The 26,806-nt window shown below is 39.2% G+C and overlaps 1 protein-coding gene across 1 annotated transcript in view; it reads right to left on the bottom strand.

Annotated features, from left to right (window-relative positions):
- Positions 1-26,490, bottom strand: part of TTC39C (tetratricopeptide repeat domain 39C) — a 37,877-nt gene extending 11,387 nt beyond the window's left edge. Inside the window, exons 1-7 of the mRNA XM_064705983.1 lie at positions 26,150-26,490; positions 15,011-15,059; positions 13,401-13,529; positions 12,313-12,427; positions 8,477-8,831; positions 6,936-7,104; positions 428-521 (exon numbers count right to left, since the gene is read on the bottom strand). Of these exons, the coding sequence (XP_064562053.1) occupies positions 428-521; positions 6,936-7,104; positions 8,477-8,831; positions 12,313-12,427; positions 13,401-13,529; positions 15,011-15,059; positions 26,150-26,283 (1,045 nt within the window). The 5' untranslated portion in view covers positions 26,284-26,490. The remainder of the gene's footprint in view (positions 1-427; positions 522-6,935; positions 7,105-8,476; positions 8,832-12,312; positions 12,428-13,400; positions 13,530-15,010; positions 15,060-26,149) is intronic.
- Between the last annotated feature and the right edge of the window lie 316 nt (positions 26,491-26,806).

The raw sequence follows: 26,806 nt of genomic DNA, 5'->3' as shown, positions 1-26,806 counted from the left end.
TGTATGCAAATTAATCATATCCTGCTATTGACAGAAGGAAATGAACAAGAAATACAGACACTGTGAACTCTGAAGCCTCAAAACCGATTAGTTTTTGGCACAGAAATGATGAATCCATAGACAAGTCAGATGAATTTATTTCTAATTTTAAATCATACTCAGTAGGCCAACAGTTTGCCCTTGATTCCACAGTCTACTCTTTGATTTTGCATCACCTTGTACTTGCAGATAATTTTATTATGAAAAAGTGTTGAATTCTACTTGTCTAAACAAGTAGAATTCAGTAGACCATAATTTACCCAAGACAAAGGCCAGTAATCGAAAACCTTTTTTAAAAATCCTAGTAAGAAGTCTCCAGTTTGTTTACTGAAGCTGCTAGTCAAAACTTGAAAGTGAGCTGTTTATGGTGTAAACACATTCAACATACCTATTTCATATAAGCAGACGTGCTGAATCTCCCTTTGGTCTGTTGCAAGTTCCAAAGCAGTATGAAATGAGGTCAAGGCACTATTAATTTGACACTAACAAAGGTGAAAGAAAAAGAAAAAACTCAGACACCTGAGATTTAAAATTTGTTGGATAATTTAATATTAAAGAAGAAAAATTTGTATTTCTTCTAATAGGTAGTTAATGAAAACTAGATTAGGGGAGTTTAATAGTGTAACAGCAGCCAGGTCAGATCAGGTCTCCACCTTCAACCTTAAAAATCAGTGACTATATTCCTCCTATGTGGAATTCATTGGGTTTGTGCAGTAAGCTTTTAAGCACTCTCACTTCCACTTTAACTAGTCATTTCACCTTTAAAAATCATATTTTTAGCATCTGCTAATGAAGTTTAGCTTTCTGCACAAGAGGATACCCTTTAGTATTTGATTTCATTTATTGTTAACTTTTCACCTCTTCCCATATGCCTCAAAAACCCCTTCAAGCAACAATTAATAGAGAATTCATAAATGCTGCATGGCATGTAAGAAGATAAAGCATATGAGAGAAAAAGCATTTTGAAAAAATCATTAGCTAACAACAGCTTAGCAAAAAAAGCTGACATTTTTCTAAGAACTAGAATGATAGTTCTTTTGACTACCTGGTTTTCCCAGTCTGGGATGGGACTTCTCCCTCTCAATCATTATGGGGTGGAATGAAAATCAGTATTTAATTAAACATACTATATATTCCAACAGAGCCTATACCAGCTTTAATACTGTTCCTGTATTTATCACATACATTTATTGTCATTTACAACAGGAGAATTTTTAAGCCCCTCTCTGCTGACTAAGCATGTGAGCAAAAGAAACCCTTGAAAATGCAAACTCACCATCTACGTCAACATAACTGAATTCAAAAATTCCTACAAAAATCTGCAGCATTGTAGCTTAAGACCAGGTACACACGAAGCTCTGAAATAATTCTATTAGGTTTTCTCCTTTGTCTCATCAGGGAAAACTGGTTTAGTTGCTAAGGAATGATTTAACTGTAAATAATACACATTGCATCAAGACAATACAACCGCCTGCACAGGGAGCCACAGTTGTATCAGTACAAACACTGTACACTTGGAAAGTACAACAGTGATTGAAATAAGATGCTTGTTGGCAAGGCAGAGGAATATACCACACAGAAAGACAGGTGAGTTGTATTTGCTTTCAGAATTGTTAGGGAGCCTGAGCCAGGTGCACTTTGTTCACTCCTGCGCCAGCACATTCTCTCCACTACATGACTCCACTGACACTGCATCACCCCAACACCTTCCCAGAAAGTAACTGCTATGGACCCAGTCTTAGAGAAAAGATAAAATACAAGAACATCAGTTTAGAACTTTATTTCTGGGCTAGGAATTCAAAAGTTCTGCTTTTGAATCTGTCTTCAACACTTCTGAGGAAAATGACAAAAAAGAAAACAAAAATCTAAATGCTTGGTTCTTTTCAAAGATACACTGCCTTCTAAAGCCCTAACCATTCTGAAATAGAAATCACTTATTCCATACAATGTCTACTGGCAATCAACTCACTGTCTGCAATGCTGTAGCCCTGTCTGGGGCAGCACAGGAAATACCAACCACCTTGCAAAATACAAGTCCAGTTTGTTGAAAATTCAAATCTTCTATAACCCACCTTTCTAACTCTATGAATCTCTCACGTGTTTTGACATCTGCCTAAGTTCTCCTTCAGCATCAAGCTCATTTAAGTATGTTTCAGACATTCATTAATAATTAAAGTTTCAATCATCTCCAGGGATTGCGGCAACATCCTGGAATATGAATTACTACTCTTGGTGTTAATTCTTAAATTAATTACTTTCTGTTTACTGCTTAAAAGAACAAACAAAAATAATTACAACATCCTAAGAGTTGGCAAGTGTAACATCCTGGCTGCACCTGAAATTGATGCTCTTGAGATTTATAAGTACATATACGCACACTTGTAATTCCTTCAGTAGGTATCACTGACATCTCTTTTGGACATAATACAAAGACAAAAAAAGACCAACCCATAAAATATGCAGTATACAGAACTACAAGACCATAAAGAGGATTAATAAATCTAATGTGAGAAGAAGCCTAGTCTTACATTTCTGGACTTCAGATTAAAATTAAAAGCACCCCAACCCATCAACTAAGCATCTATAGAGCTTACCAAGACAATTTGGCTTCCTAAGACAACATGCATTTCCCAGAGCTCTTCTGAAATCTTAGGACCCTTTCCTTCTTTATTCTCAATCACTACTCTGAATTCATAAAGCTTTTAAGAAGTCATGCTCAGAAATAAGGAAAAATCAAAAATCAACTTCTAAAAGCTAACAATTTACACCAGAGGACATTATATGGATGTTTCAAAGCCTGTGTTTTCTATTCCTTAACACACTAAAATCTATTTTTCCTTAGACAAATCACAAAATCAAACTAGAATAAAACTAAGATATTTGTATTTTATAGGAACAAGTAACTAGAAAAGTCAGCACAATTCCTGAAAATAAACCTTGATATTAAAACATGCTCTGCAATTTTTTTTACTTAGACACTACTGTGATTTTCTTCCAAAAAGTTCATTTAAGACTTCTCAATGCTTGTTATTACTCTTGTCCTCAGTCTGCTTTTCTGTACCACACCCTCTCACCCCTAAATAAGAATGATGGTTCTGACACAATATCTACAAAAGGTAAGTAAAAAGCAAGAGGTGCTTGTAGGCATTACATTTAAGCACATGTTACCACTGCACATTTTCTGCAGCCTGCTCATCAACCAAACTTTAACACACCTGAAAGTACTACTGGTGCTCTGCCTGTCACCTGGAGTATTTGGTACTTTTTTCCTTCAGACTATTTACCTGCACCTACCCCAATGGAAAATGTGAATCAAGCCTGAGAACCTGAGGGGTTTTTTTGCAGTTTTGCAGCCAGAGATTTCCTGTTATTCATATATTATATATATTTTGAGGCTGGAATATGTGCCACATAATCACAAATCAAGCACAGAAATGTCCATAAAAGCAGCCTTAGTAAATTATGCAAAAGTCAGTAAAAATACTATTTTTAATACACAATCTCTTAACCTACTCTTTGGAAAGAAAAGAGACATTTGATCAACTTGGGAATGCAACCTTTAACTTTCTGGTGCACTTTCATACAAGTCTTTCCAGGATCTTCCTTTCCTTTCCCTTAACTTGCCCAATTCAAAAGTCTCCAAATGCTTTCAGACTTTTCTCTCGAAAATGTGAATCTGGGAAAAAAAAGCTGATAGATAATCTGCTCCATATTTATCACACCTGTAAGGCCACTTCTTCAAAAACTGAAATCTGCTAAGGGTTTTACTGACTAATATCCATTCATGCTTTTTGGGGCACAAAGCATTATTCAGTCCCATGCTGTTCATTTGTCTTTTACAGACAGGAAGGTTTCACAGAGACAGTGCTTTCTCCTTGACTGCCTTCCTTGGCAATTTTCTCCTTTGTCAGATTTGTGTCTCACTGTCCAGTCCTGAATTACTGCTACTGCCTTTTGAAAAGTTTCCCTGTCTCCAAGGGTCCATGGGCTGAACTGTGCTCCTTACTGGTTTTTTTCCATAGAAAAGAAAAGACACATACAGTATGAAGGCTTCCTAATGGAAGCTGAATATCCCATCAGCTGAAGGCTACAAAAAATGTATGCAGGATTACAAGAAAAAAATTCGATGGACTGAGTACTAGCAGGCCCTAAATACAAACCCTACAACCACAAAAGAAACACACAAGGTCTTCTGAGTAACATCAGAAGGGGTCTTTTATCCATCTGTACTATAATACTGTGTCACAGAACTGTCAAAAGATGTAAAAGAAGGACTCTATAAAGTATATAAGCTTCAGCTCAAGGTATATTTTTAAGTGTGTATAGATTAAAACACAATTCTGGTAAGCCATCTAGAATTATATCCCATGCCCACTGGAAAGAATTTAAACCTAACTGTGCACTAACAGTTTCAGGCAAGACCAAATCAGCACTTCCTAGGCTTTGCAGGAGCTCTCCTCACCTACCTTAGAAATGAGGAGGAAATTACAACTCAGCATATTAGCCTGTAATTCAAAGTTTCTGTGCACTTCTGGTTCAGAATCACAGAATTGTTTAGGTTTAAAGAGACCTCCAAGATCAGCCCAACCTCTGACCAATCACCACCTTGTCAACTAAACCACGGCAGTGACACCACATCCAGTCATTTTTTTAATACTTTCAGGGACAGTGATCCCACCACCTCTCTGCACAGTTTGTTCCAATGCTAAACAACCACTTCTGTGAACAAATTACTCCTGATCTCCCACTTGAACCCCTCCTAGCTCACTTGAGGCCATGTCCCTTGTCCTATCACTCACTGCCTGGGAAAAAGGATCAATCCCCAACTGGCTACAGCCTCCAACTGCCTAGTTGTACAGAGTGATAAGGTCACCCCTGAGCCTTCCCTACTCCAGACTAAACAATCCCAGCTCCCTCAGCTGCTCCCCCCAAAGACTCTTGCTCCAGAGCCTTCACCAGTTGTGCTGCCCTTCTTTGGACACACCAACAACCTCAATGTCTGCCTTGAACTGAGGGACCCTGGACTGGAGACTACTTGAGGTGAGGGCTCACCAGTGCCCCCAGACAGAGGACACAGTCACTGGCCCTGCTGGACACACTAATATGCAGTGGATGCTTGTAAGACCAATGCCCAAATTCAGGACATGTAACCACAAGTGTGTTGTGCAGAAACCCAGTGCAGCTCCCCATGCCATTGCCACCAGTCACATTCATTCCTTCCTTCACTATTATGCCAACAGCATATAAGCAAATTAAGCTGGAAAAGTCCTACTAAAATCCAGAAGAGCTCAAGACTTAAACTGGAACATTCGGACACAGCAAAACCTCTGTGACTGAGCACCACTTGGATCAAAGAAATGATGGGGGAAGGGGGAAGAGGCTGCTGAATGGAAAAGCTCTCATAAAAACACACACATGAATAGCAAAGGGACATTTTAATTCCTTTCAGCAAGCAAAAAGCTTCCTGCTGACTAAGGGCATGGCTACATAGCATAATGCACAGCATTCTGCCTGCCTGAGTTAACTAACTTAGTTAGCGTGGCCACAGTGTCTCCATTCACGTGGAGCTAAACTTCACTATCTCCATATAGTAACTGTGCATTAAATAATGCAGTAAGATTACATTCAAACAACTCTCATTTGAAATACTACAGTTCTCCAGAAAGAGACTGACCACACAAAACTGACACTTATCCCAAATACATCCTCTTTCTTTACACATACACTCAATTTATTAACAACTTATGTTTAGATGTTTGCTGTAATTTGCCCTGAAAGTCAGAAAAATCATCTTTTATTCAATTTATACCCTGCATTCATTGTGTAGTTATTAAAAAAAAAAATTATTTTTACCATAAGAATGGAATAGGCATATAAATGAATTAAACCCACTAAGGTCTCTCAGGCAACAGCAATACTTTCCCAAGAGCGACAACTTGCCTGTGAGAATATAATTCCCAAAATGCACCACTGCTTTCAAAAAGATAGCAAAAAAAGAAAAACAACATTCAAATCCCATGCAGGAAATATGCCTGCAAATCTGAAAGGGCACTGAAGCCTGTTCTTCTGCTCTGTTACTACCTCTCTGAAAATACTGAGCTACAGCTGAAAGACTTAGCTGCAAATCCAGCAAGAAATGAACACCAATATCAACATCTCAATTAGCTCTTGTAATTATAATGTTGACATGAAGGGTTTGAACATTCTGGGCTTCTGCTTTTGTGTTAGGTTTTCTGGTTCATGTAATTGCTCAGAAAATATTCTGGTCTGATAAAAGCAGCAGCTAGAAGTTGAGTAGTACTTCAAACAGATTCTTAGAGAATAATTCTGCCAAAATCCACAAAGCTGCTGCCGTGTTTGAGTAATGCCTTGCAATAGCATTCACAAACACATCTTCAGTGAATACATTTCTGCTCAGGTCAAAGCTCACCCTTAGCAACAGAAAACATCCTGGTGTGACCTCTGAAAAGCAAAGTAGTTATTTAAGGGAAACTGCTGCAGAGAATTAGCTGTATACGAACAATGCATAAAACAGAGAGGAAGATAAATACTATGTACTCAGCAGATAATACTCAATTTTAGCTTGACAAGCAAAACTGAAATAGCTCAAGAAATCTGAGTGGCCAAATGCACTTCCTTTAGCACAGAGTTGCAGAAGTATCAAGTAGCTGAAAAATAATTTCAAAATGTCGTTAATTCAGACAGATGCAGTGGGAGAGCAAGGTCTGCATGTGAACTTGAAACTAGGAAGGACTTAATCCAATCTTTCTTATCTTTCCATGTACCTGCATCTTTAGCCACAATCTGCTGAAGCTTGCACAGTTCATTCACATCAGAAAAACGTAAGGAACGATCAGGAGGAAAAAATCAGTCTAAAGGATGAAAATGTGCAATACCTCTAATCGCTGTATCCTTCCCTTGAAGAACATGAACAGAGAAGAATTTGGATATGCAGATTCTTTTTTGGCAAGAATTTCTTTTGCCTCTTTCAATCCTGCCTTGTTATCGCTGCCATCAAGGGCAAAAAAGGGACGAACCACTGTGTGGTACCACAACAGAGCTAATCTAAAAGAAATGTAAGAGTAAAAAGGATTACAGCTTGTAAACAGAAATTTAAGGATAACATTCTACACAGACAAACTTTTAAATTATTCTGGAAGACAAAGATAGATCTGAATCTTGTATTATACAATCTGGCTTTATACTTTAAACACAATACTACTGCCATACATCAATGCACTCCTAAACTGCACCTGAACATACAATTCAGAGCACATTACACAAAGGCAAAGAAACAACTGAGCTCATAGCATGAAAGAAGTTAAGCCTTTAGATCTCAGCAGATTTTAGAAAAGAAAAACCCAAAAGAATACTTTGAAAACTAACTCTTTACTAGAGAGGGAAACAAAAAAAGCCAAAGAAATAAACCCCAAAGCAAACAAAAACCCCAAAACCAAACAACAAAAAAAGCCCCGACAAAAATCAACAAAAAACCCTGAACACACACCAGCAGATACTCCTGAAATCAATGTGAAAAATAAATACATCACGTGTTCAGAAGGGTAGATATTTACATGACCTACATCACTCCTGGAAACAAAGGCAGAGTACAAAGATTTCCAAGACTATCTGAAGGAGGACACATCCCCCAAATATATAATTTTTCTCCCCCAGAAAGGAGAAAGATCAACAGGAATATTTAATCCTAAGCTTTCTGAAACAAACAGAATCCCAATTCTTCTCCTGAAGCAGAAGAGACTTCAGCTCTACTGTCATATTTCAAAATTGACACCTGATGGTACCTGCAGTAGGTCCAGTAATAAAAGTATTAATTTTTAGATAATGGAATAATAAAGCCATTTATAAGGGTAGTTTAAATTAGGTCTGGCCAATCCTTCAGCTCTTGAAAAGACCTGAGCACAGTATGAAGTCTTGGGAAAGAGTACGCAAAAAATACTCCCTTAAAAATACTATAATGAACATCTCATTTTACTGAGATGCTCAAACAAACAAACAAAATTAAAATAACTGAAAATGTTTTGTGTTAGTAGTAAGAAAAAATGGCTAAATGAGACCAGTGACTCATAAGTAGTATGCTCTCCACAGCAGAGAATGTAACTCAGGTAAAGTCACACAGCCTTCAGGGGGAGCTTTTATTTAAATTTAAATTACAGGACATTAGAACTGCAGGTACTGAAGAATATAGCAAAATACTGATCCAAACCCCAAATACATGTAAATAATTAACAGCAGAGATCTCATACATTAGTGAGTGATGAATTTACTAAACCATGGTATGTTAAACAACAAACTACCAGTTTATTTTACCTGCTGTTGTTTCCTTTAAAGCAACATGACCTTTTGGTTTTGACTTTTTCCCAGTTACTTACTTTTAGTACTAAGTTATCTACCAAAGCATTTCAATATAGCTACTCACGTAGCTAAAGGGGCCTTCATGTCCTTACTTTCACTTGCATACATCAGTGAGGAAAGCCCCTGTAGGCGGTCTCCAGGAAAACCCAGCAGGTTGATGATTTTGAGCAGGTTTGGGGGCACCATGGATATGCAAAGATGAAAAAGTCCATATCCAAAGCTAACAGCACCTTTCAGTCTGTTTAGCGAATCCTCCGTTACACCCTCTGCAGCAATATGATTATCATTTGCAGCATCAGAAGTCAAGGGTTCCTGAGTTGTTTTCTTCTGATATATTTCCTGAAGTGTATTAATGTCCGTATAGCACTTATTGTAAATTTTCCAGGCCTTTCGAAGTATCCACCCACCTTTTATGTATGCTAAAAAAAAAAAAAAACCAAGGAAGAAAGAAAGAAAGAAATACTTCAAGGACGTATTTCAGAAGCGGAACATCCTAAGTAGTAAATGCTATTTTCCAAGCCCAAGATGCTCTCTCTATTTGCAACAACTTAATGTCTAAAGGATTTTTTAATAGCTACTGCTCCCTCAGAGAGGTCTTGCACAGTGGGCACTATGAAGTTCAGTGTGTACAATCACAGCAGCACAGAACACAGAGGCAGCTTTGGTCAGCGACGTGGCAAGAGAGCTGTCAGAGAGAAAGAGAGCAATCAAAGAACTTCATGCTGGATTTTGCTCCACTACAGGGTGCAGATGAAATAGCTGCCTAGCAAACAGAGAGAAGCACAACTCAGAAGAGATTACACCTCCTCTCTTAAACCCAAGTTGTGTTAAAACACAGTTGATGGGAAAATACAAAGAGAAGACTTTTTCTTTGGGTTAGACAGTAAGATTTTCAATATTGTCACTTCCCTGCCCTTTGCATGAACAAAGTGCCCTACAATTAAGGAAAAGAAAACCCACACAAAAATTACATGGTTTTAAAGCATAGTTCAGTTGCCTAACTTCCTCAGTTTCAAAAGCAATGTGGGTACCTGAATTTCCCTAGAAATCTGGTCTTGAGCATTCTTGCTTGAGAATGACAGCATTCTCAGCCTGTGATCTTTACAGGAGGGTAAAGAAAGGCCTGACATCAAAAGGGGAAGGTGTTCAATTTGCCTATTTACACAGCAATCATCTTTGTTATAAGCACACCCTCTAATAATGCTAAGTGTTAAACATGAAACGAATGGGGAATATCCTTGCACACATCAGCTGTAAAAACAGACACCAGCATTTTGCTGTGACAGGGCCCTGAGAGTGAGGAACTGCAGTGACAAAGACTAACTAAAAATATAACAAAAACATGTTTTAAGCAGCAGTGTTCTAAACAAATATAGCCAGATTTGCAAAGATCAGTGTTATAACTAATGCCAGAATTAGACCATAACAGGTGGGGTGTGTCAAAGAAAAGCAAGATGCTATTAATACTAAACAACTCTATAAAAAGCCTTTGATGCCTTTGAGGCCTTTGACAAAACCCCTCCCAAATCACAAAAAAAGCCCAACATTTCTAGAGAAAGTAACAGACTAGACAGCCTCTTCTTGGATTCTTGTTATATGAAGAGGGCATGAAGCTAATTTGATAGTCTTAAAAAACTGTACTGAAAAAAACTGTAAAATTTGAATTCTGAGTTATGACAGAAGGGTTCTCTCAACATGAACTTGGAAGTATTAAAAAAAACAACTATGAATCCTCTCTCTTGAGATGAGTGTTATTAAAGCATTAGAACAAAAAATGAAGCCCCTAATCTTGATTCACTTGCATTACAAGACCAACATTACTCCAATTCTAAGCAATTAGGTCACTTTTTGGCAGCACGGGGTACCTTAAAAATTATGTGGTTCACCACAAGATGAATGCTCACACAACTATGCACAGCAGTGTAGCACACAGGTAATAAGAAAAATCCACATTTTACCTATCCTACAGATAATGATTCTGCCCAGAGCTAACCAGTGTATTCCAATGCAAGCATGAAATGGAAAAGATGTGGTATGGTGGAAAAAAAAGTAGTTTTACACTTTGCTTCCATTGGTGTGCTGTCATTAACAGTTCCCTAACACAGGATAACTATAATTTATATGATATTGATATACCAATACAAAATAATCTAACAAATTAAAACAAGGAATTTCTGACTTTTTAGACACAAAAGTTAAATCCAGCCAAATCACTGAGTTGATTTCCCAACATGAAAGCAGTCAGACCCATGACAGCCATGGTAAATACTAAGAGAAGGTAGTTCAGCATTGCCAGGAGAAGCTAATGTCATTTGGTCTGCCAACAACTTTATGATGAAACTATTTCTAATACATCCACGAGGGTGGAAAAGAAAATATAAAATGTGTGAAGCATGTGAGAAACCAACTTGCGTGGCATCATATGCTTCTTGTCAAACTGTTCCAGGAAGAAAAACACAAGGAATTTTTCTCTCATCCACTGATCAGAAATATTTGTCTCCTGGGTGTTTTTTGTGAAACTACACTCATTTCAATCATATGGTAGCTATTTCTGTGCAGAAATACGATACAAATAAAGAATGTATATACAGAAAGATAATATACTTTAAAACACAAAATAATAGATCCAATAGCTCAGCAATGTCAGTAACTAGCAGTCACTGAGGTGGTATTTAGCTGCTTGGAATTTTAACTAAAGACTACAGGTGTATTTTTTGCTCAGCAGAATAACTCAAATATACAGCATGTTCTGCAGTTCTCTACTACCCACTTCAGTTCTCTCAGCTGCACGCAAGAGAGAAAGGGAACAGACACCACCTTCAGTTACAGCATCCAACCCAGTTATGCAGCTGCAGAATACATACTGAAACAAGGGAAAAAAGCTTCAAGAGGGAGGGAAAAAATAACCACCACAAACAAAAACCCAGAATTGCATCAAAAATAGCAAGAAAACTCTTCTGCAGCACAACACGTAAAGTGGACAGAAATATCTCCTGAATTTCTGCTGACAAGAACCAAACAGATTCTTGATGCCATAGCTTGGAATAAAACAAGTCTGCACATCACAGAATGCATTATATCCTTGACTGAAAATTTTAAGCGTTATTTTAAATAATCTGAATGTTATTTCCCCATTTCCTTGCAGCTGATCAGCAGAGCTTGGTCTGTCTGCCATCTCTTGGTCTTCATTGATTTGGTAGAAACCTGAGATATGCTTCCACTTCCTATATGACCTTGACCACAGTTTCTACAAACTTACAGATAAAAGCATGTTTTAAGATTGTGCAAGAGATGCAGGAATGTAAGAAAACATCAGAAACAGCTCTGCAGCTGAAAGGAAGGGTTTGTATCCTACACGACAGGACTACCCTCTTTGGCATGCAAGGACACACTCTGGTGACCAGAGAGTAAGAACTGATTCAGCAGTTCCATGTTCAGCACATTCATTTAAAATTGCTTTCATTGGCACTTTGTCACTTCCCTGAATTGTCATGAACAGAATACATATGGAACATCAGGACTTTCCCAGTGGCCTGGATTTAATAGCCTCTTTTATCTTGCAGGCCACAAAGCACACAGACATTACCCATCTCCATCCAAAACTTCCCTAACTCAACACCTCAATGATAACAAGTAAACTTGTCTAAGGAGAACCAATTGAATATAATTATTGGTATGGAAAAAGAAAAAAAGCCCTAATTTGCAGCAATCAATCTCATTTTTCACCACTACCTACACAAAGGCAGAATACATGTTTAAGTGTACCAGTCTTGGAATGTTTCAAATGGAACTGTGCTTACAAAACAATTCTTTTTACTGCAAGTCATATGGTTATTTTATGATCAAATTTTATAAAAAAGACATGCTAAAATATATCTAAACATGAAAGCCACAGCACACCTGATAACTCTTGTTTTACAAATGAGAGCACAGCCAAGTAGACTTGACAGTCTGCTACAATTATTTGTCTCTGTAGACGATCTATCATGGATAGAGTAGATTTCCGTCCATCAACCTGTTTGGAATATACAAACACAAAGTACAGTAAAATATTAATGAAGATAATACACAATTCTTGTCTAAATCTGAGAAATTAAAAAATCCAAAATTAACTGCAAGTGGTGGTATTGCTACTAAAATAACTCAGCATTTTGAAGTTCAAAACTACACTAAAATTTCTCAGACAGATTATCAAGCAAAATCCTACCTAATAGAGAAATTTTATACATACACTACCAGTTATTTTCCCCAAGGTTCTACAAATTGTCAGAACAGATTTAAATTTTATTTAATTATTACTAAAATGCATAAGACATGCAATTAACAGATATTAGACAGGAAGAGCACAGAAAGGGTGTATGACAAGTGGCAGGGTAAATACAGTGTCTCTTATGAGCAGAGAGTTAAGTATGACAGGTTCAACACTTTTCACCTAGCAAACTAAACACTGAAGAGAAATGGCTTCTTTTTCTGCTGTGTCACACTTGGCAGGCTGCTCACTGGATGCTTCTATACAACTACTTGAACTTGTTCTGAATCTCCATGCTTTATTCTTCCTTTATTATTTAGAAAGAAAAATCTAAAAAAGGAAGGAAAATTCCCTAGGAATATGCCTGGCTCACAGCAATCTGCAGCCTCAACATCCCAACTTTTGAACATTACTAGAGCATGGATGAATTAAAGTTAGCCTGAATTAGACAGACAGACTACCAGCTTCCAGAAATTATTTTAGTAGGTTACAAATTTGCATGTTCAGGAAACAATTACTAGCATCAACAAAACTTGACACTTTAGAAGACACTTCACTCACCTGAGACTAAGTATTTTAGAATAATTAGGAAATAGAAGTAAAATATTTGACTGAATTTCCAAATTTATTAATAATCTCAATGGCTCTTCACATAACAAAAATCATCTTTGTAATATACAAATAGGACAAAAAGGAAGTTTCCAGAAAAATTTATTCAATACACAAACTATGTTCTTACATTCTTTTTAATTTTATTCTTGATTGTTTCTATAACTCCAGCTTCTTCACTTTCACAAAGTTTCTCTGTAGCCTTTAAGTCATCACATGCCAGTTGCATTTTCTCCTCTTCAAATGTCATCATGGCATTCTATTAAAAAACAAGCATATTTGAATGATAAAAACCACAAATACTTTTACTTCTACAAAACCTGTAGGATAGTAAAAAATTTCATAAAAACCAGACAATAAAACTTTTTAACCTGAAGTAGTAATACACATACATCAGTGCAAACACTTCTAACACAAACATCACACTAGAAAGTTGAAATCTTTACCAAGATTTCAAGACATTGAACTCAGAACACACTAAGGGAAAACCTCCATCTTAGACCTTTATATACAAACTGAATGCACCACCAGATTACTTTAAGCCGAAGAAAAACTCCTACACATTCATTTTTAATTTTTGTTATGCAAGGCATGGTTTGCATCTCTGCAAGTACCTGTTTTTATTCATTCATATAAAAAACAGGCCTTCAAGTCAGTAACAACAAGCAGCTATTAAATTCTTCAAAATTATAGTCACAGTCCCTCCACAGGCAAGAAGAAAAAGAAACCACATCTCACTCCAATTACTGCTGAACCAACTGAAAAAAATTTCAGGACAAGTAACTTCTTTTCTTGGAGCTTATTAAACAAAAGCTCTGAATGACACAGGCACACCAAGTGCTGCTGCTATATTTAGAACAGCAGCTAAGCAAGATACTTTCAAGATCCTCTGATGCTGCACTGGTTCAGCACATCAATTCAGATAAGCAAGCCTGAGAGATTCTCTCTTTCCCCTCTCCTCCACACCAAATTAATAGGAAGCATATGCCCCAGGAGGTTTCCTAACCAGTGTATTTTTCCATATTGCATACTAGAGAGAATTCATATTTATTTCATTCACATATCATGTATTTCTGGCATATTATAGTAAATTCTGTCTTTCAAAAGAGTATTGCCATAGATAATTTCTGGTGAGATCTAAGATGAAGCAGCAAAGTCAGAATAAAGACAGTCTAAAAAACAAGATCCAAACACTTTCTAATACACCTGCTCAGTTTTTATACATGGCATTATAATTCCTTGTATGTTATATAAAAAAAGCATTTAACAAACCTAATTTGTTTAATATGACTTTTTAGTAAATCCATATTCTCAGTGCTCATCTATCCAAAATGGAAGCAATGTGAATGGATTGTGAACAACTTTCACCCAGAAGTACGGATGGAGAAATCTTCAATAGCAAAAGTTAGCAGAAAAACAGGCATTCATGAGTTTGATTTTAATCAAATAAATAAATAACTCCACTGCTCACTTAAGAGAACTTTTTATTATGGCTCTGTTAATGGAACACATAAATATTTAATACATTTAAGCTGAATAGCAGAACCTTTACTTTCTATTTAAACCACATGGGTAAACAAGCTTTACACAGCATTATGCCTCATTCTCCAGCTATGTTTAATCTATAAATTTGGAAAAAATTAGTCTCAGAAAAAGAAAAAAAATTAGAGTATTATGAACACATGTATGCACATACACAGCCATGAACTCTAAGAGATGCATATTCTCTCATCTACTCACCAAAAAACTGACAAAACTGGCTCCAAAACTCATTAACGGGCTATGGTTTCTGTAAAGAAAACAAAAAATAGTTACTATATTTGTACATATTTCCTGTAATGAAGATCCATATTGAATTCCTTGGGTTTAGCTTGTATGTTTCTAAATAAGTCTTGGTGGGTGTTTTGTATCAAGTTACAAAGATATCTGTAAAACATAATGGAAACAGAAAACTAAAAGCTTCATATATTTGACTATACTGAACATATCTTACAAAAATAACTTTTTGGTATTACAATGCAGCATATTTTAATTACTTATTTTAAGAGAAAGCACTGCCATCAAAATACATTCAGTTTGGGTCAAAAGAAAAAGCTACAAAAAATTAAAAATCTGCCAATTCTACTCTCCTCTTGTGATTCACCACTACGATTTTGTCCTAGAAGACAAATGTTAACTGGTTCTATTAAGAGAGTCCCATTTCCAACTGTTTCTATGAATTTAAGTTAATCTACCCACTAAAAAAATGCATCTACTACATAATGAAGCTGTTGTAATACAAGGTTCTTAAAATGCTTACAGTTTTGTAGCTGTTTTGTTTCAAGTTCAGAATCCATATTTTTCTACTCTGTGTAGATCAGCTTTAAGATGCTTCAACCTATTCTGTTCACAGGGCTATTCCCAAGGGTGAAATCACAGCTAGATCAAAAAATTCAGGCAACCAAAACCCTGGTGATACATCAGACAGGTTTCATGAGGCTACAGTAATGCCACACAGAAGGCACTTAAAAAATAAAATTAAAATACCAGGACCTCAGTGGTACCAGTGATTCACATTGTTCAGTGGTGGGCTGCCAGGTTATACAAAAACACAAGACTTCAAGGATTTAAGAAGTATAATTTGGGCTGCAGAAACATATATTGCTACAGTAAAGCACCCAATTTTTTTCAACTTTATTCTACAAGCATTATATTAAAGCATAGTTTTAAAATATCAGAGGTACTAGAAAAACAAGAACTGTGTTGCTAAAACACAAATTTCCAGTAGTGAACACACATTATACAATACAAGAGTAGTTTGGCTGTTTGTTCGGTGTTTTGTTTTTTTAAAAGAAGCAGTCAGCAATGTTTCCCCCACACACACCTTTTCTCACTTTTGATTTAGCATAAATATCCAAAAGCAAGACCATGAACAAGAATAATGAGAAAGAAAAACAGGGAAGACAAACAAAGCATGTTGTAACAGGAAAAACCTTCCCTTTTTATACACACTGCTCAATTCTGTATATACACCTAAATGCAAGATCAATACAACTTGTCACATTTTCCAATTATTTTTTCCAAAGGAAAAATAGGTTGAGTACTTCCCCCTTTGATAGCAGGCAACAAAGAACAGCTGCCAGCAAATGTCTCTGCTTCTCAGTAGCTGGGCTGTGCTCTCCCAGCAGCTGGGTTCCACAGGGCAGCAGCACTCAGCCACACCAAGTGCCCTTGCTGCAGCCAGCACTTCCAGCACGAACCCCTGCTCCAGAGGGCACACGGCTCCCCCACAATCCCATTCTCAACTCAACTCATGAGCTGTGTGGGACCATCCAGCAGCCAGTCCTGCCACCATGCTCTGAGCACAACCTTCACCACGCATTCCAAGGTCACACCTGCATTGTCAACACCCAACTGATCTAAAACTGCAGAACAGACCAGCACAACACCACACACATCATTTTCATATATGCAAGTACAAAGCTGCATTTACATCACATTTTAAAGAAGCTCAGAGATAAAGCAAATGTTTCATTTCTGTGTTTCCTCAGACCCACTTACACAGAACACAAGCAGTTCTGGAGGGTTAAAAAACATTCATGTTAAAAACTGCAACAGTTAACTACAGTGGAGAGCCAACTGTTCTTTAAGGAGTGCAAAATATACTGAAGCAATGAAAATTTGCCCAAGTATTCCAGTGTATATTTGTCTGAGTACAGCTGAGTTTTTTCCCCAAGTACATACTTATCTTTTTCATCTGACCTTTCAAAACTACTTCCACACTTGCACTCTTGACACTCACTGCTGCTTCTGTTCCCAATTCATCCCCCATGATCAAAGATGAAACAACAAAAAAATCAAGAGCCACTTTATTATTCCATTCTGAAATTATCAGTAGCTATAATACATGAGGTAAATGTCACAGATCAGTTCTTTTTAACTTTCACTCACTCAATCTATAAAAAGCATTGCCATTACAGCACATATGGGCTGCAGCACAAAAGGACCCTGAAGCAAGGAAACACGATGCATAATATCATCCTGTGTCTGGGAGATGGTTCTGTTGAGACCATGGAGTTTAGCAATCAAAACATCAAAACTTTACTGTAGGAGTCCCCCACACAGAGTTTGTGTCATCACTAAGGAAAATAAGGAACACTTCTAGCACATTCCTACATAGTCACTGGGTAGAAACTATAATTGCAGCTTTATAGAAGATCATTTAGTAAGGTAATTTCAGTGCTTAAAATACAATTTTAAATAATAATCATGTTATGTGCTCAGTCTTTGTAATTATTATGTTGACTGATAAACTCCTCAAGGTTTAGGTTATCTTTTCCTTGAAGGCTAGGAAAAGTTTCAAATGGCACAGTACTGTCCCAGTAAAAACTGAGGTGTGACTAATGATGACAGTGGGTTTCTGGGAAAAACACAATCCCACAGAAAGCTCAAGCTCCTTGTAAGTGACCTTCAGCTTCAGACATGAAGTTTCATCCTATCTGACAGACAACTCTGAAGTTAAGAAACAAAAAAATGAGGCAGCACTTGAGAAGATATTAACAGCAAACCAAGGGTTGCATCAATGCTGACAGGAGCTGTGGAACAGAATACAAATTAACACTGGGACACTTCACTACCCAAGCTGTCCTCATGACTTTGAAAGCAAAAACCTCCATTAAGTAAAGAAAAATCTCAAGACTTTTAATTAGTTCAAAGATGAAAGGAAAAAAAAATCAGTCTCCAGACATATTTTGTAAAACAGTTTGCATTTCACCTGGGAAACTAGGACTCAGAAGGTATCTTTCTTATAAGAAACGATGTTATTAACACCATTACTGCAAGATACCACAGTAAAAGGTCCTACATATCAATAAAGTTGGCATCTGTAACCAAACTTAAATCAAAAACTTAAGAGCACTGAAGGAGAACTTTCTTCCAGACCTATAAACTAGCATTACACAAGACATTGCTTCTCCCAAAAAACCTGACTGATTTGCCTCATTTCATAGCATATATTTAAGGTATTAACTCACTTTCAGAAGAAAGGTGTCCATTATGCCCCATTTTCACACATGATAACATTCAGGGGGCTTAAGCTTTGGTTTAATAATGCTGAGATAATACAGCCCAGTTTCACAATTTAAAAATACATCAGAACTGAAGCACAAAAAAACAAACAACAAAAAAATCAATTACTTCTCAGTATTTCCTTTTTTTCCCCCGGCAGCTATTTCCAAGACAGTATTTCACTTCTTCACATCAGCTTCTAAAGCTACTACAGTCTAGCTCAGGTTTAAATTTAGAGTAATGTAATTAACTTGCCAACACTTCCTCAGTGTTTTTCTAGTCATTGCTACTTTAACCACAGTCCATCAAGAATTCCAGCCATCATGCTGAGAGTGATGCTCAGGTTGAAACAAAACTAATTAATTCTGTCCACAAAGTGAAAGAATAAAGCAAAATGGCATAATTCATCTAAGTTCACAGATAAATATAGAAGCAGGAACTGAATATTTTAAAACAAGGCATAAAATATGTAAATAGAAAGGTAAGGAATTCACTGCAACAACATTCAAACCCTTTGGTCATTATTCCATCACAGATTATTTTCAAATGTGTTCTAGAAATTGTTTGTGAGACTACAAACATGAAGAGCCATGTATGTACACCTCTCATCCAATACTGGTCAATGAAATACCCATGGTAATAAAAGTGTCATGGAAGCATTACAGCATTATATCACATTGAGAACTGCAAATATCAGATCTAGGTTTAGTTTACATTTCATAATCAGCCCAAATTTGTTTTGTTAAATGAACCCTCAGCATACATTTCTATTTTTACTAGGCATACACAACCAGAAGAGAAATTCAGGAATATAAAAACAATTCTGTGGCCCTGCTCTATCCAGTTTTTATCCGATTTGTTTTGTCCTCCTGCAAATTAACAGGAGATTGTTTTGCTCTAACTTCAGGCTGTGAACTTTAGACACACAACATCAAAACACTGGAGATTAGGAGAAGAATTTTCAATTGTATGTTTAATTTGAAAACTAGTTACAAAGGCGAGAGACAAGCTAGTTATATCAGCAGATTTCTACTAACTCTCCACTTGCATTCTCTAAATCTGTCAGAACTGGGGACTGATATAAAACCTTTTTTTCCAACCTGACCAAAATCACTTTCCACAACCAACTACAGCATCTTAACTGACATCATGTAACTTCTTTAATACCTTGAAAATCCTGAAGTAGATTAAAACAAAAATGTATCTATCCTATCACAATAGCCTGAAATATTTTACCAGAAGCAGAAGATCAATGAGTGGGTGGCACTAACATGAGTAAAAAGTCTTTAAAGCATTTGCATCTTTCACAGAATTAATTTAGTAAGATCTGCTTACTATCACACCTCTTCTGCCATCTCCAAACCTGACTTCTAACCTCTGAGTTATAAACCCAGATTTTAGTTTAGCTTTCTGTCATCTTCCCTTGGACTTCTAGCCACCAGATACTGCTCCATATGACAAATAGATCTCTCAGCCTCCCTCTACCCTTTCTACCACTTCCTCTGGCAACACCCCCTCTGTCTCTGTCAGGAAGTCCACAAAAGTGATCATCTCTGCATACCCAGCTCCTGGAAGATTTAAACTGCAGAATACTTAAAATACTTCTAATCTATCCAAACAGCCAGAAAACTGATGCTGGTTTTATGTACATCGTTATTACTATTACTCTGCCTGGCACTGAGCAATGAAATCTCGCCTCACTGGGGTACACATTTAGAATACTGCTACTAAAAATCACTTCCCTTACAAACAACTCCCTTTTCTATACATCCATCTAGCAGCTGCTCCTCTGCCCATGGCTGCAACAAACCAAAGCACACAGGGTCGCTGGCAGGGCCCTCCCGATTTATTCTCACGCTGCCAATCCAGATGCTATCACCCGGTGCCCAACCAAGTGACGTCAGCTCCCGCTCTGCTGGCCTTATCTTTAGAGAGGCTGCTGCAGCATCTACTAAATCACTTCGGGTTTGCTCTTAAGGCTCCTTTGCTGAGGCACATAAGCAAGAATTTCAGCAGAGGTTAGACAGCCCATACATGGGTCATAATCCACCTACTGATCAATGCTGGCTTAATGTTACCTTGCCTCAACTTGCATTTGGATCAAAAGTATTTTGGGCCACAGAGCATTTTAAATTGGTAATATGAGGTTCAAATGCCTATTCATAATGGACTTCGGATCCATTACTAAGTTTGTGTGTCTGTTAATACACATGATGTAGCATGTTACCTTTAAATTAACTTCATGGTTTTTAAGCAGCCATAGTAAGCTTTTTCCCATTTGCACCAGTTTCCAGTTCTGCATGCTCTGCTTTACCCTGGCAGGCTGAACATTATGTCTTTCTATACTAGCTGTCGCAGACATTTCTTCATAGAAATCCTTTCTTTGGGATTTGTCCATCTTCTGGGAAGCAAAGGGCCCCAGAAGAAGAATGTAAACAAATTGTTATCGGCTGTTGTGAGATGTGGCAGGTGATCCCGTGATTGGTTCATTTTGCATGTTTCCAACTAAGGGCCAATCACAGGAGCAGTTCAGGGGAGATTCCTTGAACACAGAACTTTGTTATTCATTCCTTCTATTCTATTCTTGGCATAGCTGCTCTCTGCAAGCCCTCTCTTTATTCTTTTTAGTATAGTTATAATGTATTATATATTATATATCAATAAATCAAGACTTCTGATCAAGGAATAAGATTCTCGTCCTTCTCTCACCACAGTGACCGTCTAAGGTCACTGTAATAACTAGCCCCATTCTTTACACATTTTGTCTTATAATCACATTTCTCCATATAATATTCAATTTCTTCTGTGGATATGATCTTACTGTATACATTTTACTTGTCATTTTGTACCGTTTATCTTTCCATTAGGAAATTTTTCCAGCCTTCTCAGATGTTAAAATCATTCACGCACAAATTTCTCTTGGGTAGGAGACAGAAGATTGTTGGATTTCTTGTGAGATAATAGCCCTGAGCTTATGATTTATGCCTTGGCAGCCAGGAGGGCCAACCATGTGTCCTGGGGTGCATCAGGCAGAGAGTTGTCGTCCAGTTAAAGGATGCAATTGTCTGCTCTGCCCTGGGGCAGCCTCAGCTCAGGTTCTGTGCAGTTTTAGGCACCACAATGTAAGAAAGGCATAAAGCCATCAGAGAGCATCCAAAGGAGGGCCACAAAGGTGGTGGTGAAGAGCATTGAGGGCAAGCCATAAGAGTGGCTGAGGTTACTTGGCTTCTGCAGACTGGAGGAGACAGAGAGGAGTTCTCACTGCAGCCTACAACTTGAGGGGAAGAGGAGAGGCACACACTGATCTCTTCTCACTCAAGACCAGTGACAGGACTCAAGGGAATGGCACAAAGCTGCATATGGGGAAGTGTGGGTTAGGTATAGGAAAAGGTTTTTCACCCAGAGGGTGCTCAAGCACTGGAACAGGCTCCTCGGGGAAGTGGTCGCAGCACCAAGCCTGACAGAGTTCAAAAAGAGTTTTGGACAATGATCAGAGGCACATAGGGTGATTCTTGGAACTGTCCTGTGCAGGGCACAGTTCAATAAATTGATCCTGATGAGTCCCTTCTAACTCAGGATACTCTGTGAATTGACAATTTACGTTGTGAGTCAACATTCAGTGAAAAAGCTCCTGGCTTTATTTAACACAATCTTCTCTTAGCTGGAGTAAGTCTTTAAATAATTTTTGAATTGCAAATGCTCTTAAGAAGTGAAGAATCAGCAAAAAAGTAAGTTCTTTTGACAGTTTCTTTCCTTCTTATATGTTTAGAAATCCACAAAGCTACAAGGGGAAAAAGAATATTCCAGTTCAGCATTCCTTCTAGTGTCAGAGTGGTTCACCAAACCATCTTGATGCTTGAAGGCTTCATCTTCCCTGTCTATGTCCTTGGTTAACCTCCATATCTCTTGCAGCTTCCACAGACACTCAAAAGTTTAAACTGATGAGAACCAGGACAGAGTCAGCACTGTTTAAGCTGAATACAAAGATTGATATCTGACAGTTTCAAACATGAGTTAGCACTGAGGGAACCTAGTATGGCTACAAGCACTAAGAACAGTGGTGCTGTCTAGTAAAGATCTACAAAAATACCACATCCACTGGTATTTGATTTGTGATCAGAATATCATCACCACCACCAGGTAAAAGATCCCAACCTTCTAAAAAAATATAAACTTGTGAAAAAGCATATGCAGGTATACATGCTACATGTAGATGATTTTTCAATCCCTACTGTCTTCTCTCAAGTATAATTTAAAACAACAATACTCCCAAACAACACCTGATAAATCATTAAGTGCTTCAGTGTGATAGTAAACACAGTTCCAGCTACATGTTGTATCTGGCACACAACTGAATATTCATCTTCTTCAGATCCTCTGTAGATGTGCACATGAGCTGTAACCACGGAAGACAAAACACCTCTCTCCATGTTCAATACAGAAATCATGATTCTGTGGCACATAACTTCAAAGTACCACCACTCTTAATAGACAAGATTTTACTGGTGTGGATACGTGTATGAAAAAGCTGCAATTTCAAGCCTGGTTTCCTCAAGGACTGCATAATGACCAGCTTTCAAATGTAATTGACTTTAGGTTCAGCAGTCAGCTTTCTTTTGACAGTTTCCTTCTTATATGCTTAGAAATCCTCAAAGCTACAAGAGGAAAAAGAACACTCTAGTTCAATACTCAATACTCTCTGGAAGATGCAAAAATGCACAAGAGCAAAGAAAAATACATACTGTGTGCTTTAGAGACAAGGTTGCCTATTGTCCCATAAACACAGAAGCATTAATTTGAATTCTTCACAAGATCTTTCAGGTGGAAACTGAATTTAAAATTGAAGTAACAAAAAGCAGAATCACAACCAGCAGTTTCTAAGAAGTGGTTTTAGGTAGTTTAAAGTGATATGGCTACTGAAATGGAAGTTTTGCTGAGTATCTCCATTCTTCACTTCTACAATTCATTAACAACTGTTAAGCTTCTGAAAAAGAGCTAAACTACCTGCACAGGCAGTAGTTTAGAATTAACACTTTCTACAAAGAAAGGTCACTTGAAATACAGACAACACACACTGATATCAAGTTAAAAAAGCTGCATGCCATCAGACATCTTTGACCTCTAGCACCATTAACCACAAACATTGATATTACATTATGGAGAGCTTCTAAACCCTCCCCGTTGGGCTTACCAGTCCCATTTAGGATGAACCCATCCTACTGCATGATTCCAAGCACACACCTACAAAAACACACTCATTAAGACTGCATGCAAGCAAACATATAATAGCACTGCTTAAGTCCTTGCAAAAAAGAACACATTCAAGACAAGCACAGAACCAAAAACTCTTGGGAAAAACAAGTGGCCCTCGCTGCAAATGTCTCCAGAATTCAGGTTTATAGGAAGTTGAGCTTAATTTGCTGCATCCTATCTCCAATTCAATAAGAGTTTATTAGTTCACAGCAAGAGGAAACCTGCTACAAATTTTGGGACTAAGAACAAAGTTTTTAAATTACTCTAAAAATCTCCAGCCCAAGAGAGCAATTATCAATTTATGAACCATGAACTATCAATCTTATGAAGGGATTCGTATCTACTCCTTGCAGGGGGTGTTTAAAAGCCACAATCAGAAAGTACACTGAACTCAAGAGGCATTTCTTGATAAAATCAAACAAAGAAAAGCCTGCACCTGGCAAAAAAGATTGGCAGATTCTTCATTTAAGATATCTTTAGTAATAAAACCTTCTAGATAACCAAGAGAAGTTTGCAGAAGAAATCATTATTCACCCTGTCAAGGGAGGATTAAACTGCATTTTGAGAACAGGAATCTTAACAATTTTACTCCCTAGTACTACTTTTAAAGTGTAAAAAGCATCACAGACTTCCTAGACTACCTCCCAGATTCACACTACTGAGAGAAAGCAATTGGCAGAGCACAAGCAAAAGTGGAGGAGAGGAAACCACACTGAGTATTCCTTAACTGGCACCTTAAAAAAATTACACAATACAAAAGCATGCAACCAAAACCAACAGGTTCCTTAGATACACAGAACAACTGAGGGCTTCAAAAGAAAGAAATACTTAAGAAGTAGCTCATAGGGTGCAACTTCACATGATGTAGACATGGCAATTACAGACACGGTTTAGTGGTGGTCTCGGCAGTGCTGGGTTAAGAGGTGGACTTCATGCTTATGGCATGTGAGGAATGCAGAACTGGACCTTGCTTGTCACCTGCAAAATTCCAGTTAGTTCTACACAACAGTATTTGTGTAACATAGCAGTATATACTGGAGACAAAAATGACATGTTTAATATTATTAACCTGTTGCAGGTACACAATAAAGTGTTGCTCCGTTGTTGCTGCTATTAAGCGAAATATTAACATGCCTCAATCCTTGCACTCCACTTCCAACCATCCTTTCTGTAAACAAGATTTAAAGACATAAGTACATCATGACTATGAAGTTCTATTTTAAGTCAACCAAAGTCTTTTTTGATCATACAGACAACAGCATAGTGCATATGAATTATTTAGAACGTATGCGCAATTACAGCAGCCCAAGCTCGAGTGGAAGACATCAGCCCTAAGAAAAGAAGCAAGGACAGGTAGGGGCAACCTTTTCTTTAAGCCTGACTTACACAGCTGCACTAATGCCACTCCTGCCAGATGCCTACTTAACGCAGAAACGTAGACATGATGTGTGTGGGGATTATGAACATAATCTTACAGCCCAAAGATAATCACAGCAGCACTCACTGTGTGTGAGCGCTCACTGTGAGGAGCACTCAGACCTTTTGTTGCTATCTACTTTGTGCGCTGAAGACCGCGTCAGACCACCCACGAGCACCAGAGCGAAAACCCCCCAGGACACATCTCCAGCCACACGTGTGTGTTTACACATACACGACAGTCAAATGCAGACAGCGCTACCGAGGGACCCCTGCTCAGCCCTTCTCCACCCTCCAACAAGGCACCAGACACCCCCCACATCATCCCCGAGCCCCTGTGGCCAAGAAGGCCAACAGAACCCTGGGATGCATTAGGGAGAGCAGTGCCAGATTGAGGGATGTGATCCCGCCCCTCTACTCAGCTCTGATAAAGTCAAGGCACATCTGAAGCGCCCTGTTCCAGCTCTCTGAGTAAAAGGAGCTATGGAGCTCCTAAAGCGGGTCCAGCAGACGGCAACAGATGACTGGGGGACTGGAACACCTCCCTTAGGAGGAAAGGCTGAGGGAGTTGCGCCTCTTCAGCCTTGAGAAGAGATGACTGAGAGAGAACCCCGTCAATGTGTATAAATATCCAAAGGGTGTCAAGAGGATGGAGCCAGGCTCTCCTCGGTGGTTCTAAGCAGTAGGACAAGAGGCAATGGGCAGAAACTGATGCACAGTTAGTTCCACCTGAACATGAAGCGGAGCTTCTTTACTGTGTGGGTGGGTGACCCTGCATGGGAACAGACTGCTCAGAGAGCTTGTCGAGCCTCTCTCATTGGAGATATTCAAGAACGATTTGGGGACAATCTTGTGCCATGTGCTGTAGGATGACCCTGCTTGAGCTGGGTGGTTGGACCCACTGCGGCCCCTTCCCACCTGACCCACTCTGTAATTCAGTGCAACACGCGTGTCCCTTCCCCATGAGAGCGCTGACCGAGGCAGTGACCGGCAGCACCGACCCTTCCCGCTCTGAGGGGCCGGGCAGGGCGAGGCTGGCCGCTCCAGGGCTCCCTGCGCGCCCCTCGGCCCCGCCGCCCGCTCACCGCCCGCCCGCGGGGCGGAGGGGCCGCGCCGCGGCAAGGGGCCCGGGGAACGGGCGGCCGAGGGGCGGCCAGGACTGACCTGTATTTCTTGAAGAGCTGGTCGGACTCGCGGAAGCCGTTGTTCAGCAGCATGTTGATGCCGGCCAGCGCCAGCTCCGAATCCTCGATAGGCAACGGCGCTTCCCCGTCCTCCCGCTGCTCCGAGCCGGCCATGACGATGAGGAGGCAGCGGGACCAGCCGAATCTCCCCTACCTGACTACCTACGTACCTACCGACGTACCCAAGTGCCTACCCGCCCACCCGTTCCCGGGCAGCCCGGTGCCGCCTCGGCGTGCCTGTGAGACGAGCCGGGAGCGCCCGGTGCTCGCGGAGGCGCGAACTCGGCGGTGCCGCTGCCGCAGCCGCTCCGCACCCGCAACCGCGCCGAAAGCGGCGGCGCCTGCCCCGCGCCCCAGCGCGCAGGCGCCGCCACGAGGCCGCGCAGGCGCGGGACCGGCGCCGGGTGAGGGGCCGGGGGCGCCGCGGCCGCGGGGCGGCTCCTCCTGTGGCGGGGCTGCGCTGACGGCCCTGCCCGCGGAGCCTTCAGCCGCGTTTCAAGGCATCACAGCCTGTCTTGGTTTGGGAGGGATCCACCCACGGGGGTCTTCGAGTTCAACTCCCGTCCCTGCATAGACACCCCAGAAATCTCACTGCGCATGAGGGCATTGTCCAAAGGCTTCTTGGTTCTGTCACCGC

This window comes from Zonotrichia leucophrys, chromosome 2 (genome assembly GCF_028769735.1).
Source record: "Zonotrichia leucophrys gambelii isolate GWCS_2022_RI chromosome 2, RI_Zleu_2.0, whole genome shotgun sequence".
NCBI classification, from domain to species: Eukaryota; Metazoa; Chordata; class Aves; order Passeriformes; family Passerellidae; genus Zonotrichia; species Zonotrichia leucophrys.
Note: the sequence above shows the minus strand (reverse complement) of the source record. Positions and strands in the feature narration are given on the sequence as shown.